Below are 20,864 nucleotides of genomic sequence, written 5' to 3'. Positions count from 1 at the left end.
AAGAAGAGGTATGAGATATGTTCAAAGGCAGGATGAGAGGAGGAAGGTAAAGAGAGTGGCACTGAGGGTGGGAACTTGTTGGCAGTATGACTGGTAAGGGGAGAGAGTTAGTCAATATCATGGAGAGAATGAAGGTTGATATATTGTACACTCAAGAGACTAAATGGAAGGGGAGTAAGGCCAGGTGGATTGGAGGTAAATTCAAATTGTTCTATCATGGTGTTAATGGAAGGAAATATGGGGTAGGGGTTATTCTGAAGGAACAGCACGTCAAGAGTGTTTTGGAGGTAAAAAGAGTGTCAGGCAGAGTAATGATTATGAAGCTGGAAATTGGAGGTGTGCTGATGAATGTTGTTAGTGTATATGCCCCTCAAGATGGGTGTGTGATGATCTGAGAAAGAAAATTTCTGGAGTGAGTTGGATAATGTGGTTTACAGTGTACCCAAGGGACAGAAAGTGGTGATTACAGCAGATTTCAATGGACATGTTTTTGAATGGAACAGAGGAGATAAGGAGATGATGGGTAGGTATGGTGTCAAGGAGAGGAATGAAAAAGGTCAGAGGATAGTGGATTTTGCGAAAAGGATGGGCATGGCTGTGGTGAATACGTATTTTAGGAAGAGAGAGGAACAAAGGGTGACATTCACTTTGAAGACGACACCTGGAAGGGTGATAAGCTAACTGATCCTGATGGAAATCTGAAGGAGAAACTCTGTAAGAAACATCAGAAATGTCTGGAGTTATTTTGCACCACAGAAGAGCTGTGCATCTGCTTGATGTGTGAGGTGAGTGGACATGAAGGTCATAAAATGGTTGCACTGGATATGAAAAGAGAAGAAAAACAGATGAAGGGGGTTTAATGTCAAATGGAGACAAATGAAGTAAAAAGAGTTAAGGGATCTATCAGTGTGATATAAGAGAGAAATCCATTCATCTGCTTTATAAATTTCATTGTGCACATATGGATAGTGTGGAGCTGGAGCCCATTCTGGTCAGACTGGTGTAATACATGAAACAGCCCAAGATGGGACCCCAGTGTTATCCATGGACAGTCGAGTGGTCTGAGTGATCTCGTTAAACTGAGCTGAGGTTCTCAGGCCTCATATAAAAATACATTACAGTCACATGTCAGTTAATATTGTTCTTCAAAATGAACACTAGGATATTTATAATATTGTTAAATTTCAATATTGTATTACAGTATAGCTGTTCTCATGTTAATTAATAAATTATTCACTCCATTAAAGATCAAAGATGATTTAGTGGTGTAATAAGAACATTTAGAACACCCTGACTGATAATTCAACCTGATGTATGATGGTGAGATGGACTCTGACCTTTCACAATGTGGCCAATCCCACCAAGTCCAGTAGGCATGTAAAACATTTGAAAATGTGTCTGATTTCACACCTAAATCAATATTAAACATGTGTGAGATCACAACAGTAAAACTACACATTAATACCATCCAGTTAACCCTGTTAAGTGGTAAACTCAGCTGGATGAGCCTGTGGTTTCCTGGATAGTGAGCTCTCTATCCAGCAGACCACTGTAGCACCACAAGGAACAGGCCTGTCATCCTTTCTGTTACCACTATACACCTTAGACTATTAAAATAACACTGGGTCAGATAACTTGCAAACATTCTCAGGTGAGTCTGCAATAATGGAATTTATTGAAACAAAGAATAGGAGTCAGCTGGAGAACTTTGAGAACTGTCAGCAAAACCAAGGAACAGCTAATGGACCTTCACCACAGCAAAGAGTCTCCATGCTGTATCTGGTTTAGAGGTGACATATTGGGCTCCTTATCCCGGCCTACCACTACACATTACGGCTTATACCACCAGACAGTGTGTCCCCCTCACCTCTCCACTGTGGTGTGGTTGTCATCATCTCTCCCTTATTCTCTGGATTGTGGTATCCTCCTGTACCATTTTAGGTGTACCCACCATCTCTCTGAATGTCGCCTGGCTGAGCTCCTCCAGTTCTCTTTCACAGCACATGCTAGCTAACCTTAAATGTCTTAGTTATGTTACCCACCTCCACACCATTGATTCAAAGTTCTCATTAATGTGACAGAATTTCAGTTTTTCTTTATCTTAGCTTGCTTCTTCTTTCCTTTTGAACCCATCAACAGGTGAACGAGCCCTGCACAGTTTCCTACTGTGTTTGTTTTTGTTTTATTTGTGACATTTTTGTTTTCAGAAATGACATTCTTCTGCTTTGAGTTCACCTGCCCACCTTCACCGTGTTGTCTTGCAGACCTTATTCCTTGGTGTTACCTTCATGACCAGATTGTATATCAATGATTGATTTGCATCCTTGGGCTGTAACCCCCGGTTTGTCTTGCAGATCCTGCTTGTCGTTATTGACCTTCTCTATTGCCTGTTAAATTCTCAGTCTTTTCACAGTTGTCACTTCACCCATCATTAGTAATCAAGGCTAAATGTGGTCCTTTTCTATACCACAATGCAGCCAATTTCCAATTTCTCTGGATTTCAGATATTATGCATTTTAAATGTTTTCACTATTTTCTCATTTGATTTTATGCCATCTGCTGCCTTAAGGCCATAGATGTCTCTCAAGGTGGCAACACAAGGAACCAATGGGTGATACCAGAGGTAAGGGATGCAGTCAGCCTTCCATGGGAGACTCCTGAAGCAGCAGAGGGTTACCAACAGGCCAAAGGTCTGCTACTTTGGTGGTCAAGGAAGCATAAACCCAGGTGTTGGAGGATTTTAGACCATAGAAAAAGACTATTGTTCAGCCTCAAAGAGGTTCTAGCAAACCATTAGGTGTCTCAGAAGGGGAAGTCAAGGTTTCATCCAGGCTGTTATGAGCAAGGTTTGACCCATACTGAGGTTAGTGGATGAAACACTTTGAGGAGCTCCTGAACCCAACAGAAATGCTGTCTGAGGATTAGACAGAAACAAAAGCTGATGGGGAATTAATACTCCTGTCCATGAGGGAGGTCATTGAGGTAGTTAAGCAACTCCATTGTGGCAAGTCCCATCTGGTGGATGAGATCTACCCAGAAATGCTGAAGGATTTGGACATTGTTGGGCTGTTATGAATGATGTGTCTTTTCAGTGTAACATGGTCATTGAGATTTGTCCCCCTGAAATGACAGACCAGGGAGGTGGTCCATAGTTTTAGAAATGAGACTCAGTCATGGAACCTCAGATGCAGAAGGAGTAATGTTAATTACATTCAGGATGTTTGAACACTGGACTAGCTCTTAATCCTCATAATAATCCTGGGGGCCTGGGAGTATGCCAATCAGTCTACATGTGTTTTGTGGACTTTGAGAATGCGAATGACTGTGTTCCTCTAGGGATTCTGTGGAGAGTGCGGGGAAATTCTGGGATTCCAGGGTGCTTAATAGGGCTATTCAGTTCCTGTATAATCACAGTGAGAGCTGTGTCGACATACTCGGTAAAACATCAGCACCATTCCCAGTGAATGTGGAACTCTGCCATGGCTTTGTTTCCATTGCTGTTTGAGATTTTCATAGACGAGATCAATGCACAGCAGGGTAGGGGAGGGCATCTAGTTTTTGGTGGCATTAGAATCATGTCACTGGTTTCAGTTGGCTTCATCCTGCTGTGAATGTCAGCATTGGGATGGTTTATCACCAAGAGTGAAGCGGCAGGGGTAAGGATCAGGACCTCCAAATCTGAGGTCATGGTTCTTAGTAGGAAAAAAAGTGGACTGTCCTCTTCAAGAACAAGGTGAGTTACTGCTTCAAATGATTAAAAAATAATTGTAATATCGACAGATGCACAGAGGAGGTGAACACAGTTATGTTGTTGCTATACTGATCTGCAGTAGTGAAGAAGGAGATGAGCCAAAAGATCAAGCCTCCATTTACTAGTTGATCTATGTTCCTCCCTCACCTATGGTCATGAGCTTTGGGTGATGACCAAAAGGACAAGATGGTGGGTACAAGAGGAGGAAATGAGCTTTGTCTGTAGTATGAGTGGGCTCTCTGTTAGAAACAGGCTGAGAAGCACAGATATCTGGGAGAGGCTCGAAGTAGAGCTGTTGACCCAATGCATCGAAAATTGAAAATTAAGGTGGTTCAGACATATTGTGGTGATGCCTCCTGGATGAGTCTCTGTGGAGGGTTATAAGGGTATAATGAGTTGAGAGGAGACACTGCGGAAGACCCAGGGCTCACTGAGAGTATTATATTTCCCAGGTGGCTCTGGGAATGCTTTAGGATCCCACAGTATGAGTTGGCAAGTGTGGCTGAAGAAAGGGACGTATGTGCCTTACTACTAACACTGTCACCCCTCACAGCCTGGTCTTGGAGAAGTGGTTGAAAATGAATGAATCAATAAATGATTTACCACCAATTTTATCTGAGCTTATCAAACTCCTCACCAGTCTTTAAGTTTCACTTCTTACTGAACTCCTCAGAATCATTAAATCTTAGTGGCCTCAATCATCTCATTTGACTCAAAGAAATAATAAAGCACTTCACAATGTTCTCACAAATGTGAACTCTGGAATGGCCTTGTAGATCCTATGATTACAGCCATTATGTTTAAAAGTCCTTCTGGGATTTCAAGATGGTAAAGGCATGTCGTCTTAGTAAAAGTTTTTTTTTTAATGTAGGAACGCCATATATACTGATCGCAGATGTGATGTCTTCTAAATATGAAGAACTAACTCAGAAACCTGTTTGCCTTTGAGCAGTTTTCTTTATCTGTAACACTCTTTAAGCACAGACTCTATTTTCAATCTAAAATGTAAATTAAACTTTGCGTTTAGTGTTTCTTGTTATTCATATTTGTTGTGTCAAGTCTCAGTGTCAATGTAAAGATAAGTGTGACAGAAAAAGTAAGCTGTGCCATGAAATGTAAAACAAATATACTTTATGTGTTTAACCCTAACCATAACCCTAATTGCAGGGTACAGAAAGACAACAAGAAATTAAATTCTGCTAAGACCACACATGTCCTCTTGTGTTCTTAAACAGAAAGACCTGAGGGTGACACTGAGTAAAATCAGGAGGAGACTTGAGAAGAGAAAGCAGAAACTGAAGCAGACAAGGACAGCGATGGAGCAGATGAAGGTGAGATAAGTTAAGATGACAGTTCATATTAGACACATAAAAAATTAAATTGGAAGAGTTGGCACAGCTTCTCTACTAATAACATGTAAGGGCAGGGAAAAGGGGGATATGGAGAGGACATTCCATTGTGTCCTTCATGCCATTTCACCATCCAGTGTTTATTGTGTTATTCCTTACAGATTCAGACAACATGACTTTAATGTCCATTGAATTGTCACCCCAGAGCCTAAACATGTACCCCCTCCACATTACCTTGTACTGCAGTTTGGCACTGATGTTCTGAATTGGACCAGTTGGGGTAACATTCCTTAATGGTCTCTTCACAGCTTTATTTGGCTCCACAGCATAATGTGTTCAATTTAGTGGTGTTAAAATATACATTAAAGTGAATTGTAACTATTTTTGAAAATAGCAGAAATACCTGTAACTGTTGTGATCATTTACAGAATACTTTAAGTAAGTGTAGCAGCTTAAAAATGTCAGACTCACTGACTTGTCAAACAGCCAAAAGTCTGTGAAACGTCCATTAAAACTCTCTTATGACACATATCGTAATTCCAGATGAATAAGACTTCTCTCCAAATGTATGGCTTGCCTGCCTGTCTTTGTCTTTGTTGTCTGTTGTCACCTTTTTGTTTTTTCTTTTAAATTTCCCAAAGGATTCTGTCCAATCAAATGAGCTCTTCACTATTGATGGCACTTAAATGGCACACATTTGAGTCTCATTAGAGCAGCTCCCGATTGGTTCTTGTTAATTGATTTGTTGTGCTCCACCCCCAGTCCCATTACACACTCACAGATTTCCTCACTTATTTTCTTTTCTCTCCTTTGAGACTTCTGTCCCCTCACACTGGACATCAACACAGCAAACAGAGACCTCAGTCTGTCTAATGAGAACAAGGAGGTGTCACATGACAGGACAAATACCCCCATCATCCTGAGAGGTTTGTCTGCTGGCCTCAAGTTCTGTGCAGAGAGGCTCGGACTGGGAGTCGACTGTTACTGGGAGGTGGAGTGTATTGGTGAAAGTCTGAGGATAGGAGTGTTTTCCTTGAGGGGGCGCTAGCTCCCTGAAAATATGTTCATTTTGCAATTGTTGTGTTTTTTATGTAACCCATAACTATATACATATAATATTAAAAGGAGATACACCTCCCTTAGTGATATGGCGGTAAGAAATCACATAGGAGAAATAACTTAGCTTTCTGTAATGATGATTTACGCGGCATTACAGATGAAGGAAGCCATAGCAAGACTTTTCACCGAAGTGGGATCTCTATGTATACAGTCTGCCATTTTCATCTCTGTGCTGGAAGCATTTTCAGGATCAGATGACGGTATCTCCCATCCATCCGTCGGCTTCAAAAGTGTGCCGGCAAATGTTCCAAGACTTTATACTCTTTCTCCATGTGCAGCCCCTCACTTAGGTAAATCATGCCATTCCAAACAAATCAAAGAGAGGATTAAATTTCATGCTGACAACACGCAGAAATAGTGCACATTGCCCATTTGCAGTTGATTTTAACTTGTCTTGTCTTAAGATGCTTGCCTAGCAATTCTACAGTCATATGAAATAGTTTGGGAACCCCTCTCAGCCTGCATAATAATTGACTCTCCTTTCAACAAAAAAGATAGCAGTGGTATGTCTTTCATTTCCTAGGAACATCGGAGTACTGCAGTGTTTTCCGAACGAAGATTTTTAGTGAAGCAGTATTTAGTTGTGTGAAATTAAATCAAATGTGAAAAACTGGCCTTGACATTTTGCTGATTTGAATGCCTGTCACTGCTCAATGCTGATTACTTGGTTGGATGAGCTCGTTAAGCCTTGAACTTCATAGACAGGAGTGTCCAATCATGAGTGGTCAAAGGTATTTAAGGTGGTCAATTGCACATTGTGCTTCCTTCCCTTTGACTCTCCTCTGAAGAGTGACAAACAAAGACTGAAAACAAAGATTTTTGAGTCTCCTGGTTTAGGGGAAGGCTTCAAAAAGCTATCTCAGAGGTTTAAACTGTCAGTTTCAACTTTAAGGAATGGAATCAGGAAATGGAAGGCCAACCCAGCAGGTCTGGCAGGCCAAGAAAAATACAGAAGCTGCATATGCAGAGGCAGGATTGTGAGTATGGTTACGTACAACCCACAGATCACCTCCGAAGACCTGCAAGAACATCTCGCTGCAGACGGTGTATCTGTACATCGTTCTACAATTCAGCGTAATTTGCACAAAGAACATCTGTATGGCAGGGTGATGAGAAAGAATTCCTTTCTCTACTCACGCCACGAACAGAGTCACTTGTTGTATGCAAATGCTCATTTAGACAAGCCAGATTCATTTTGGAACAAAGTGCTTTGGACTGATGAGACACAAATTTAGTTATTTGGTCAGAACAAAAAGAGCTTTGCATGGCGGAAGAAGAACACCGCATTCCAAGAAAAACACCTGCTACCTACTGTCAAATTTAGTGGAGGTTCCATCATGCTGTGGGACTGTGTCACCAGTTCAGGGCCCTTCTTAAAGTCGAGGATCGGATGAATTCAACCCAATATCAATAAATTATTCAGTATAATGTTCAAGCATCAGTTACAAAGTTGAAGTTACTTAAGTAGGGGTTGGATATTCCAACAAGACAATGACCCCAAAGCACAGTTCGAAATCTACAAAGGCATTCATGCAGAGGGAGAAGTACAATGTTCTGGAATGGCCATCACAGTCCCTGACTTGAATATTATCGAAAATCTATGGGATGATTTGAAGCAGGCTGTCCATCAAATTGAACTGAACTGGAGAGATTTTGTAGAGAAAAATGGTCAAAAATACCTCCATCCAGAATCCAGACACTCATCAAAGGCTATAGGAGGACAGCGTCTAGAGGAGCAAAAGGAGGCTCAACTAAGTATTGATGTCATATCTCTGTTGGGGTGCCCACATTTAAGCACCTGTCTAATTTTGTTATGATGCATATTACATATTTTCTATTAATCCAATAAACTTAATGTCACTGCTGAAATCCTACTGTTTCCATAAGGCATGTAATTTATTAAAAGGAAGTTGCTACTTTGAAAACTCAGCCAATGAGAAACAAAACTCCAAAGTATTAAGAAGAGATCCCAAACTTTTTCATATGACTGTAAATGATGAGCCCCTGTATGCTAAATATGGCTTTGTGTTAGCAGTACATATGAGAAGAAAAGAAAAGCAGATTTAAAATATTTGCACAGAGCACAGGGTCTTATATTGTAATTATATTCTGGAGTCACTTATGAAGGAATGAGAAGGAAAGGATGGGGCTTGGACTGCTGCCTTGGGCCAAACGACGTCCTGGATTTTATGTTCTAATTCTGAGTCCTCTGTGTGTCACAATAACAAAGACACTGTAATCAGCGCCCCCTACAGCCCCAGAATAAGTGTGTATCTGGACTGGCCTGCTGGCTGGCTGTCATTTCATAGAGTCTCACACACAATGACTCTCCTGCACAAGTTCAACACCTCCTTCACTGAGTCCCTCCATCCACGGTTTTTGCTTGGACCTGACTGCAGTGTAACAATCTGACAGCAGGTGACCACTGACCAGTAGGCCTACCCTCTAATGGTCATCTGATGTCTCCACAAGCACAGGTCCTCTTTGTGTTTGTAGTTTAGTGTCAAAATGAATTTCACAGGATGGGTGCGGAGAAGCACCTCTGTGAGTGAAATTGGGGATGAGAATGAAGGGTGAGTGTCACAGTCAGGATTTCCATTATTATTCAGTTTGATTTAATCTTTGAGTAGTCAATGAGGTGTGTGTGTCATTGTGAGGTCCAAAGATCCCACAGATCTACACTTAGCAGACTGACCAGCAGGGGTCACGTTTGATTTACAACTGCATTTTCAAAAAATGGTAAGTGAACCCTTTGGAATTCTTTGGATTTCTGCATTAATTCCTACTAAAATGTCATCTGATTTTTACCTAAGTCCCAATTCTAGACAACCACAATCTAGTTAAACTAATAACACACCAGCTGTTGAACTTTCTGTATCTTTTTTTGGCACAATGAGTGATTGTTCATAGTGAAGCCTGGTAAAACTAATGGACCCTTTAATTGTAATAACTTGTTGATCCTCCTTTATCAGCCACAACCTCCACCAAATGTTTCCTTTAACTGCTTATAAGACATGCACAATGTTTGGGATGACTTATGGACCATCCCTCCCTCCAGATCTGTTTCAGTTCCTCAGTATTTCTGGTTGCACAGCTCTCTTCAGGTCACTCTGCACTGTCTCAAAGGGGTCAGGAATCTGACTTGGTCAAACTTCTTTACCAGCCATTCTTTAGTTGATGTACTTGTTTGCATTCTTTCAGGTTTCCCAATTGTGCTCTTGGACTGATTGTTACCTCATGCCCAATCCAAGGGGTGACAACAGTCCTGAACTTTCTACATTTGAAGACATTTTATCTTACCGTGGACTGATGAACATCCAGGTCTTTAGCAATGCTTGTGTAGCCTTTTCCAGCTTCATTCATTTCTATGACGAGTCTTCTAAGGTCCTGTGACATTTGTTTGGATTGAGGTGAGGTTCACACTAACCACTTTAATGAAGAAAGCAGAATTGTCAGTTGCCAGGCTTATAACTTCATCCTCTTTATTGAAACAACTTCCTCAATTTAGCTTTAGGAGAAGTCATTAACACTGCGGGTCAATTAAATTGTCCAGCCTGCAATGTCTAATGACGACTCAATGTGCTCAATAACAACATGGAAAGTAGAACAGTTTGTGTGTCATTAGTTTAGTCAGATTGTGCTTGTCTTGAATTGTGACATCGATGAAGATCAGAGCATAATTTAGTAGAATCAAATCCATGGAAATCCAAAGGGGCCACTTACTTTTTCTTGCAACAGTACATACTATATATTAAAGGCTGAGACATCAATAACTGCTGTGTCCCCTGAATGTCACCTGTTAGGTAGGACAAACACGTGGACCTGCTGGAGCAGAACAAATGAAAGGCTTTATAAAGGCCTCAGTATAAAGAGCTATTGACAGATGTGTACGAGTGACAAAGTGCTGTCCTGTCACCAGATATTTTTTGCTCCTCAATTGGTCACTTAGGGGGTTTGTCACCTCTGAATAAATTGTCTGTGAATATCTGAAGATGAGGACTCACTGGTCACTCTGCTATTGGTCATACTGATGGAGTTTGGTGTTTTACTGAGGCACTTGATGTCACATTAGACATTAAATTGCACCTCCTCCTTCCTGCTCTCAGGTTTGTCAAAGTCACCCAAACATAAGGAGTTGAGTCAGCTGACTAACTTCATCATCACTGTCAACATTTAAAGTACAATCACATGTGATACCTGTGAACACCTTTATCAAGCCCTAATTCACAATTCCCTCAGGACCCCTGAATATGCTACATGTCACTTGATGTCAGTCTGTATAAACAGGCAGATTGTATTACAGGCCTAAGCAGCAGGTGGAGACTGTGAGTTCTAAATCTGTCATCTTCTTGGAGCTGGACGAGGGGTCAAAAGGAAGTGGAGAAAGTAGAGAAGGAGTGAGGGGTGATAGTGAGACAGAAGAGTTTCAGATGGATAAAGGGCAAGATGAACAAAGTCAAAGAGCTGAGTAAATCACGTGAGTGTGTCTGTGCTGGTGTGACATAACTTAATAAATAAAGAATTGAGATTTGTTCATCCTGTCAGACTTTTTCTTCTTTGACTTGGCACACTCTGATAGCCATCCTGTGATCACAGATTGCATTCCTCGTTGGTGAATTGTGTGTCCTAATTTATGTCTGATGTCTAATTCTTTAAACACTCTGTCATCAGAAAGGCCATCACACGAGCTCTTTAATGTTGACTTAAATCCTGTTCACAAAGTCGCACAGTGCCCAAAATGAAAAAGAAGTTGTCAGATATCAAAGTCGCCATAAAAAGGTGAGTCGTAGCCAACCGTTTGAGTGTCATATGAAAGCTTATTAGGGATACAGAAAAGAAAAAAAAAAAACAGGAACACAGTGAGAAAAAAGCTTGAAATGTCAACTTTAATCGCATAATTTATTTTGTCATTAAAGTAGAACATCATATACTTCATCTCAAAATCGTTTAATTTGCTAGTTTCTCAAATCACATCGTAACTAAAGTAGCACGTTAAATGCTTTGTTTTGTGTGTTTTTCTATGTGCTCTATGTGTGTGAATCACTACGTGCTTTTTAAACAGGCTTTCTCTTCCTCCGACAGGACACAGAATCCATTACATTTGTGATATTACAGCTCTCTGAATAATTTAAATACTGAGATGTATAATTGATGTAATTTTCATGATGATAAGAATTAAAGCATGTTATTAAACATGGGAACACAGTGGCGCAGTGATACTGATGAGCCCCGTTCACAGATTGTTCCTGCCTACTGCAAGATGCTTGCTGCGCCATGCGCGACCTTCGATGACCTTCTCTTTCAAACATACTAACCTCCAATTCCTGTCCTTCCTTTTCTTTCTCCAAATACCCAATCACCACACAATCAGCTCTGCAATAGATGTCAAGCCATCTGTAAGCTTAGAACGCAGATTCTTCAAATTTTTAAGGAACATTGAAATATCTTTGTAGTACATGTTTAATTATTCTATCCATCTATCGTTCCAGTGTCGCGCCAGCCCCAGCAAGAATGTAGCGTGAGGCAGGAACAATCCCTGAACGGCCGCCAGCTCCTTGCTAGTGCTGCGACACCGTGTCCACACATGTTTAATTATGAAAAATATAGATAATTTAAATGATGTTAACATTTTATCTGTATAATGTAAAAAACAGATTTTGCTACATTTCATCTTAACAATGATATCATCATCATATGTAAATACGTGCTTTATAAAGCAGCTCAGATTGTGCAATATTATAACTGTATCGCAAGTTTACAGTATAAACAGTTCTACAAGGAGAAATTGATGGACTGATGGAGTGCGTTTATAGTTCTTGGGAAGAAACTGTTTCTGAACCGCGAGGTCCGTACAGGAAAGACTCTGAAGCGTTTGCCATTTGAGAGCAGTTCAAATAGACAGCATGGCTGAGGCAGCGTGTGCTTGATGCTTTATACCGATAATGCTTTTTCCTATCAACTGCTGTTCAGCTGTGATTCCACACTCAGATACAGCGGGATAAATACTCCGAGTGCTGCCGTGAGAGTAATATGGAAAAAGATGATCCGCTATGGCAACCCTAAAAAGGAGCAGCTGAAAGAAGAAGAAGAAAGTGCAGTGAGAGTAACAACGCTAAAGCAGCTATGGTATTTGGAATAGTCTGACCATTCTGTGGACCATTATACTGTTACTGGTTAATTACAATCACTGTGCCTTAAATGCCTACAATCACCAATGCCTTAAACTAATAAACAATATGCGGTTAATTTCAGTGTATTTGATAAAGCCACGTCAGGGATGTGGATCAAAAAGGAAATGGAAACCACAAGTGAAATATAAGAAGATAACAAATGAACATCTGGAATGTAGTAACTGTTTACCGCTAATAAACTGCAATGTATGCATTTGACTTAAGCAGTTTTCAATTGTGTAAATAGTACAAAGTTCACAGTTCAACAATGAGAAGTGGGAAGGGGCGGCTTAAGCATTAAAAAGTCAGACAGCATGGGGGACGACTGTCACACAGTCTGTATTATTTGACTCGGATACTGCAATACCCATCTGCTAGAGGGCAGGAGCTCAAAGAGCCCATGTGCTGGGTGTGAGGGGTCGGCCACATTGCTGGACACCTTGTGGAGGTTGTGTGTGCTGCAGGTGTCTTGTATGGAGTGCAGAGACACACCGATGAAGTCCATCCTCAGCTGTCTTAGCAGTCCTCTGAAGTATCTTGTGATAAGCAGGACTATAGTCCACATACCACACCATGATGGAGCTGGTCAGCACATTAACACATTCATGTGTGTGCTTAGCAAAGTGGCTTATGTTTGATCAGTGGAAGTGATGGCGCTATATAATAAGGACTGATTTACAAGGCTGTGGATAGGATAAGAAATAGCAATTAGTGGGGAGCAGGGTCATAAGGAGCCCTCCCTGGCACCTCAACGTGAAAGACACCAACCAGATCTGTAAAGCAAGCCAGTCCTAGGCAGGGCTCACTCTGTCACACACAGACACACATGGATGCTATCCGGGCCGATTATAGTATGTCAGTATTTAAGAAGGGTCATACTTCTGTAATCCTTGTGTTTATAATAAACTGTATGTGTGTGTGTGTACGTGTGTGTGTGTGTGTGTGTATGTGTGTGTGTGTGTGTGTGTGTGTGACTGCCATCCTGTCCAGGGGTTGTTCCATCTTAGCCCTTAATGGTTACTGAGGTAGGCTCCAGTTTCCCCATGGCCAACTTCAGTATAAGCATCTTTAAACATTGATTGATGGATGGGTGGTTTATTCGGTTTCTTAAAATGAGGGGCTTCACTTACCTTGATGGAAGTCTAACAGCTGAGAACTTCAACTACAGAGAAAAGTAAGGAAAATAAAGTGGGGGCTTTACTTAATAATAAAATGAATTACTGGCATTGACAAAAGGCACAACTGGTTATGAGTTATTTGACAGATTAACATCAATCAATTGCTTTTTCTCCTCCTAACATTCCTACAACTTTGATAAGTTAGAGAAGAGAACTTACTATAGGATGGACATTTTGACTAATAAAGAGCACCAGCATGAGTAGAATGAATCTTCAGTTTAACAGCTCACTGTCTCAATATCCTGAGGCCTGCCTGGCCATCACATTACAAATCTGTTAATGTTGATTGATGTGTTGTATCTTCCTTTTATTTTATTTCATTTGTAAATGTGCACTGAGCTCTGAGTCTGTCTAATGTAAACTGCAGTATGTAATAAATAAATAAGAAATACTGACGTGAATGACACTTTAGCAGACCCCCTGTGACAGGTCATCTCTTCTCTCACTTTTGTGGTCTTCACTCTCTGAGCTCATGTCTCACATTAACTGTTCACCCTCAGTGTCTCCTCAGATGTTCTCTATGTGAGCTCTCAGCTTTATCTTTAAATCTCCCCCTCCTCCTCTTCCTCACTGAGCACAGACAAACTTTCACTTTCGTTTCTTCACAAGTCTCACAAGTCACTTCCTTGTTTGCCTGGCTGATTCTCCCTGCCTGCCTCTCCTCAGACTGATGATTGCTGAAGCCCTGCTGTGTAGGTTACATGATGAGTTCACCTGTTCGATTTGTCTGGACACCCTGACTGACCCTGTTGCAATCCCCTGTGGTCACAGTTTCTGTCTGAAGTGCCTCACCAACTATTGGGATCACAGCCAAAAGTTCTTCTGTCCGCAGTGTAGAGAGAACTTCAGCACAAGGTCTGCTCTGCGAAGAAACACTCTGCTGAATGAAGTCATCAATAAATTAAAAAAGACGACAATCAGTCCTCCTCCGTCTCAGAATTATGCCATCCCTGGAGACGTGCAGTGTGATTTCTGTACTGGGAAGAAGTTGAGAGCGGTGAAGTCCTGTCTAACATGCATGGCTTCTTTCTGTCAGCCCCACCTGCAGCCTCACTATGAAGTAGCAGCCTGGAAGGAACACAAGCTGGTTGATCCTGATAGAAATCAGAAGGAGAAACTCTGTGAGAAACATCAGAAAAGTCTGGAGATGTTTTGCAGAACCAACAAGACGTGTATCTGCTTGAGGTGTGGAAAGACTGAACACAAGAGTCATGAAAAGGTTGAGCTGAAAATGGAAAGAGAAGTAAAACAGGTGAGCGGAGGTTAATATTTAATGTAAGCTCAATACAAAAGGAGTTAAGTGATACATAAATGTAGTTTTTCAGAGAAATCTATTCCTTCCTTTGTGGAGTCTGAATTTGCTTGTGTAGGACAGCAGGAAGCTGGAGCCTGTCCTGGTGAGACTGGGTGGAAGACATGAAACAGTCCAGGAGGAGATACCCAGTGTGATCCATGGACAGTCGAGTGAGCTGAGTGCTCTCATTAAACTGAGCGGAGGTTCTGTGTGTTCTGATCACTTGTATCTGGAGTACCTCAGGCCTCTCTAAGAGACACGTTACACTCACATGTCAGTTAATATTGATGTCTGGGATTAGATCTAAAATTCTTACAAAAACCATAAAGTTTTAAGTGGCTTTATATTCTAGATGTTCTCACTTAATTCAGTAATTCTGTGCCTAATTAGTGATCAGACATAATTACATTTAATCAACTCCTTCAGTGAAGATTACACCATATGATTGTGAGATGGACTCTGAACACTAACAGTTTGGAAGGAATATTTACTAAATATGTCTATTTCCAAATATATGTGAAAATAAAAATCCATTATCCACACTACATGATCATCATATAGTCAGGGTTAATTATTCAGTTATGAATAGTAAATATGGCCCCCAGGGAGTCTTAAAATTATTAGTAGAACTAGAACATAAGAAATTTGACAAAGAAGTGGAGATCAACAAGGCCGTTTGTATTGCTAATAACTATGCTGTCCCAAAATCTCCTCCAGATTCTTCTTAAAGGCTGTCAAGATTCTCGTTAAACTCCATGTCTCAGTAGTTTGCTCCACAGTCCTACAACTCTTTGTGTACAGAAGTGCTTCCTGACTTCAGTGTTAAACGCAATTCCACTTAATGTCCAGTGATGTCCTCTAGTGTGTGATTCACCCTTAAGCCTAAATAATGTTGCTGGTCTGCTTTATCGATGCCTTTGAGGATTTTAAATACCGTGGTGAGGTCCCCACGCTGTCTCCTCTGCTCACACTAAACAGGTTTAACTCTCTGAGTCTGTCACAGTTGGCCTTGTCCTGAAGTCCTGGAATACCCATGGCTGCTCTCCTCTGCTCAGCTTCATGTACTGCTTTGTCTTACTTCTGTTTCACTTGAATATCAGCACTTCAGAAGAGTCACCCACATTTTTAGAAGTCCTGTGTAGCTCCTCACATAAACTGCTCCAAGGCCTCTTTATTGGCTTACGTTTCTTCATTTATGAAGTCAAAGGATTCTAATTTTCCAGGCCAGGCCATTTGACTCTGCTTGCTGCTCTTTACTCCAAGAAAGCAAACATTTGGCAAGCAACATTTTAAGCGGCAGTGGTATCTATGAGCTGTTCTTGTTTTAAGTTTATTTAAATCACTTACTTAATTCATGGTGGAGAATCTGATTTTCACTCCTGGGGCCTCATGTATAAACGGTGCGTACGCACAGAAACGTTGCGTAAGAACTCTTCCACGTTCAAATCGTGTATAAAACCTACACTTGGCGTAAATCCACGCACTTTTCCACGGTACCTCATGCCTTGTCGTACGCAAGTTCTCCGCTCGGTTTTGCAGACTGGCGGCACCCAGCGTCAAAGCAGTGCTACTGTTCCTGTGTGGTTACACCTTATTTTACTTTATAAATACACCGAAACTAACCGCATATTGTTTATTAGTGTAACGCATCTGATTGTAATTAACTCGTAACAATATAATGGTAGAGGGAATAGCCATAGTATTCCAAATACCATAACTGCTTCAGTGTTGTTACTCTCACTGCACCTTCTTCTTCTTCTTTCAGCTCCTCTTGTTAGGAGTTGCCACAGCGGATCATCTTTTTCCATATTACTCTCACTGCACCACTCAGAGTATTTATATCACTGTATCTGAGTGTGAATCACAGCAGCAGCTGATCGGAAAGGGAATTATCGGTGTACAGCTTCAAGGATACGCTGTCTCAGCCACTGCAAAATGATTTAAAGCCTTTCCTGTACGGACCTCGCGGTTCAGAAACAGAAACGATATCATTTATAAGGTGAAATTCAGCAAAATATGTTTATTAAATTATACAGATAAAACTTTAACTTCATTTAAATAATCTATATTCTTCACTGGGACTGGCGTGAAGGATAGAGTAATTAAACAGTACTACGAAGATATTTCAATGTTCTTTAAACGTTTTGAAGAATCGGCGCTAAGCTTACAGATGGCTTAACGTCTATTACAGAGCTGATTGTGTGGCGATCGGTTACTTGGAGAAAGAAAAGCAAGGACTGCAGTGACGGCTACGCCAATATATATTGAATATGAAACAGAAAGATAAAATAACAACACAGCTAAAAACACAGCAACAAATTTCGGCAAAAGTTAAATGCTTGTGTCATGAGCACGAGGCGGCTATGCAGTGTCCGCAACGGACGAGGCCATCCACTGTGCATAAGCTACCTTACTGACGGGCGGGCGAAGGAGCCACCGATTCTTTCTCTGCCCAGTGCCACCACAAGCCTAGAGCCGCCCCTGAGTACTGCTGCAATAAATTATTTCATCGAAGTGAAACACATGTTTAATAACGTGCTTTAACTCCTATCATCATGAAAATGACATCACGTATACATCTCAATATTTTAGTTATTCAGAGAACTGTAATATTACGAATGTAATGGACTCTGTGTCCAGTTGGAGGAAGAGAGCCGGTGTAAAAAGCAAGTAGTGATTCACACACATAGATCACATAGAAGATCAAATACAAAACAAAGCATTTTAAGTGCTACTTTAATTACGATGTGATTTGAGAAACTGGTTAATTAAACGATTTTAAGATGAAGTTTATAATGTTCTACTTTAATGACAAAATAAACTACGTGATTAAAGTGGAAATGTCGAGATTGAAGTTGACATTTCGTGCTTTTTCCCCACTGTGTGCCTTTTTTCTCTGTACCCTAATAAACTTTCATATGACACTCAGACGGTGGGCTACAACTCCCTTTTCACGACGACTTTGATATGTGACTTTTTTTTTATTTCCAGCACTGTGTTATTTTTTTGTGAATGTGAGCTTTCAAGTTTCTCCAACACGCTATGTCACTCGATCAACTTCCTTTTGTTGATTATACCGCGGTTTATTTGAACAAATAGTATGTTTTTCATTTGCCTCCACTTGGTATTCGCTGAAATTCTTATATTTCCCCCCGTGCTTTTCCCATTGTCTTTTCACAGAAGGCTGCGCTTAAGGGCGATTTATATTGATTTGCATATTCAAAGAGGCGTAATTCTGTGAGGAGTTGGGGCGTTACATAATCTTGGCGTGCACGAGCGTTAGTTTTCACGCTGATCGGGATTTATGTAGCGGAAGAACGTGGAGGTTGGAGTACGCACAGATTCCTGCATCTGGATTTTTCTGTGCGTAAACACATTTCGGCTTTTGTGCTTACGCCATGTTATAGTGTATATATTATACATGAGGCCCCTGGTCTCTTTATTCATCTGTTTTTTAACTGTTTGTTCATTTGGGTCAATTTCTGAGATGCCCCAAAGGTAAACTTCTGGGTTTCAATTTTCAGCAGTTGTTTAATTTAATATATTTACCCTAAAGTGTCTGAGTTTCTAAATGTTCTGTTGTGTTTGTATGAGGAAGGAGCTTTTGATGGAGCTGAATGAGGACATTTGTGTACTGAATTGTGCAAATTTGGATTTGGTCTCAATGTTTGTACATGGATTAAGTTACCGCACAGCAGTTCAGAATTCTTGGTTTGTATAAATAAGATCCATTGTGAATGTGGAACCAGACAGGGATGTCCATTATCACCAATGCTTTTTGTAATTGCTATTGAACCCTTAACTATTTATTTCCAGAAGCACTCAGAGGTAATAGACATCATAATGAAAGCTGTTGAAAAGCAAAATGTCTTCATGCTGACCTGGGGCCTCATGTATAACGCCGTGCGTAGAACTCGCACTATAACATGGCGTAAGCACAAAAGCCGAAATGTGCTTACGCACAGAAAAATCCAGATGCAGGAATCTGTGTGTACTCCAACTTCCACGTTCTTCCGCTACATAAATTCCGATCGGCGTGAAAACTAACGCTCGTGCACGCGCATTATGTAACGCCCCAAATCCTCCCAGAATTACACCTATTTGAATATGCAAATCAATATAAATCGCCCTTAAGCGCAGCCTTCTGTGAAAAGACAATGGGAAAAGCACGGGGAAAATATAAGAATTTCAGCGAATACCAAGTGGAGGCAAAGGAAAAACATACTATTTGTTCAAATAAACCGTGGTATAATCAACAAAAGGAAGTTGATCGAGTGGCATAGCGTGTTGGAGAAACATGAAAGCTCACATTCACAAAATCGCACAGTGCTGGAAATAAAAAAGAAGTCACATATCAAAGTCGCCGTGGAAAGCCGAGTTGTAAGCCCACTGTCTGAGTGTCATATGAAAGCTTATTAGGGTACAGAGAAAAAAGCCACACGGTGGGGAAAAAGCATGAAATGTCAACTTTAATCTCGACATTTCCACTTTAATCACGTAGTTCATTTTGTCATTAAAGTAGAACATCATAAACTTCATCTTAAAATTGTTTAATTAACCAGTTTCTAAAATCACATCGTAATTAAAGTAGCACGTTAAATGCTTTGTTTTGTATTTGATCTTCTATGTGCTCTATGTGTGTGAATTGTTTGTGTACGTGATATCATTTTCATGATGATAGGAGTTAAAGCACGTTATTAAACATGTTTCACTTCGATGAAATAATTTATTGCAGCAGTACTCAGGGGCGGCTCTAGGCTTGTGGTGGCACTGGGCAGAGGAAGAATCGGTGGCTCCTTCGCCCGCCCGTCAGTAAGGTAGCTTATGCACAGTGAATGGCCTCGTCCGTTGCGGACACTGCATAGCCGCCTCGTGCTCATGACACAAGCATTTAACTTTTGCCGAAATTTGTCGCATGCTTTTTAGCTGTGTTGTTATTTTTCTTTCTGTTTTATATTCAATATATATTGCGTGGTCCCCAAGAGTCCTTGCTTTTCTTTCCCCAAGTAACCGATCGCCATACAATCAGCTCTGTAATAGACGTTAAGCCATCTGTAAGCTTAGCGCTGATTCTTCAAAACGTTTACAGAATATTGAAATATCTTCGTAGTACATGTTTAATTATTCTATCCTTAACGACACTCCCAGTGAAGAATATAGATTATTTAAATGAAGTTAAAGTTTTATCTGTATAATTTAACAAACATATTTTGCTGCATTTCACCTTAAAATGATATCGTCATCATATGTAAATACGCGCTTTATAAAGTGGCTCAGGTTGTGAGATATTATAACTGTAGTGCAAGTTTACAGTGAGGTGATTGTACTGATAAGTACAAACAGTTCTACAAGGAGCACTTGATTGGCTGCATTTAAAGTTCTTGGGATTAAACTGTTTTGAACCGCGAGGTCCGTACAGGAAAGGCTTTGAAACGTTTTGCCGTGGCAGAGACAGCGTGTGCTTAATGCCGTATACCGATAATTCTCTTTCCGATCAGCTGCTGCTGTGATTCACACTCAGATACAGTGATATAAATACTCCGAGTGGTGCAGTGAGAGTAATATGGAAAAAGATGATCCGCTGTGGCAACTCCTAACGGGAGGAGCTGAAAGAAGAAGAAGAAGAAGAAGAAGATGGTGGTGGTGGTGCAGTGAGAGTAACAACGCTAAAGCAGTTATGGTATTTGGAATACTATGGCTTTTCCCTGGACCATTATATTGTTACGAGTTAATTACAATCAGATGCATTACACTAATAAACAATATGCGGTTAGTTTCTGTGTATTTATAAAGCCGCGTCATGAAAATAATGAGTAATCACACAAGAACAGTAGCATTGCTTTGATGCTGGGTGCCGCCAGTCTGCAAAACTGAGCGGAGAACTTGCGTACGACAAAGCATGAGGTACCGTGGAAAAGTGCGTGGCTTTACGCCAAGTGTAGGTTTTATACATCGCGATTTGAACGTGGAAAAGTTCTTACGCAACATTTCTGTTCGTACGCA

General features: G+C 40.7%; 1 protein-coding gene across 1 annotated transcript in view; it reads left to right on the top strand.

The window, feature by feature from the left end:
* Positions 1-296: 296 nt before the first annotated feature.
* The window catches only part of LOC120529047 (tripartite motif-containing protein 16-like), a 44,097-nt gene continuing 23,529 nt past the window's right edge, over positions 297-20,864 (top strand). Inside the window, exons 1-2 of the mRNA XM_039753108.1 lie at positions 297-785; positions 4,987-5,082. Of these exons, the coding sequence (XP_039609042.1) occupies positions 777-785; positions 4,987-5,082 (105 nt within the window). The 5' untranslated portion in view covers positions 297-776. The remainder of the gene's footprint in view (positions 786-4,986; positions 5,083-20,864) is intronic.

This window comes from Polypterus senegalus, chromosome 4 (genome assembly GCF_016835505.1).
Source record: "Polypterus senegalus isolate Bchr_013 chromosome 4, ASM1683550v1, whole genome shotgun sequence".
Classification (NCBI taxonomy): Eukaryota; Metazoa; Chordata; class Cladistia; order Polypteriformes; family Polypteridae; genus Polypterus; species Polypterus senegalus.
Note: the sequence above shows the minus strand (reverse complement) of the source record. Positions and strands in the feature narration are given on the sequence as shown.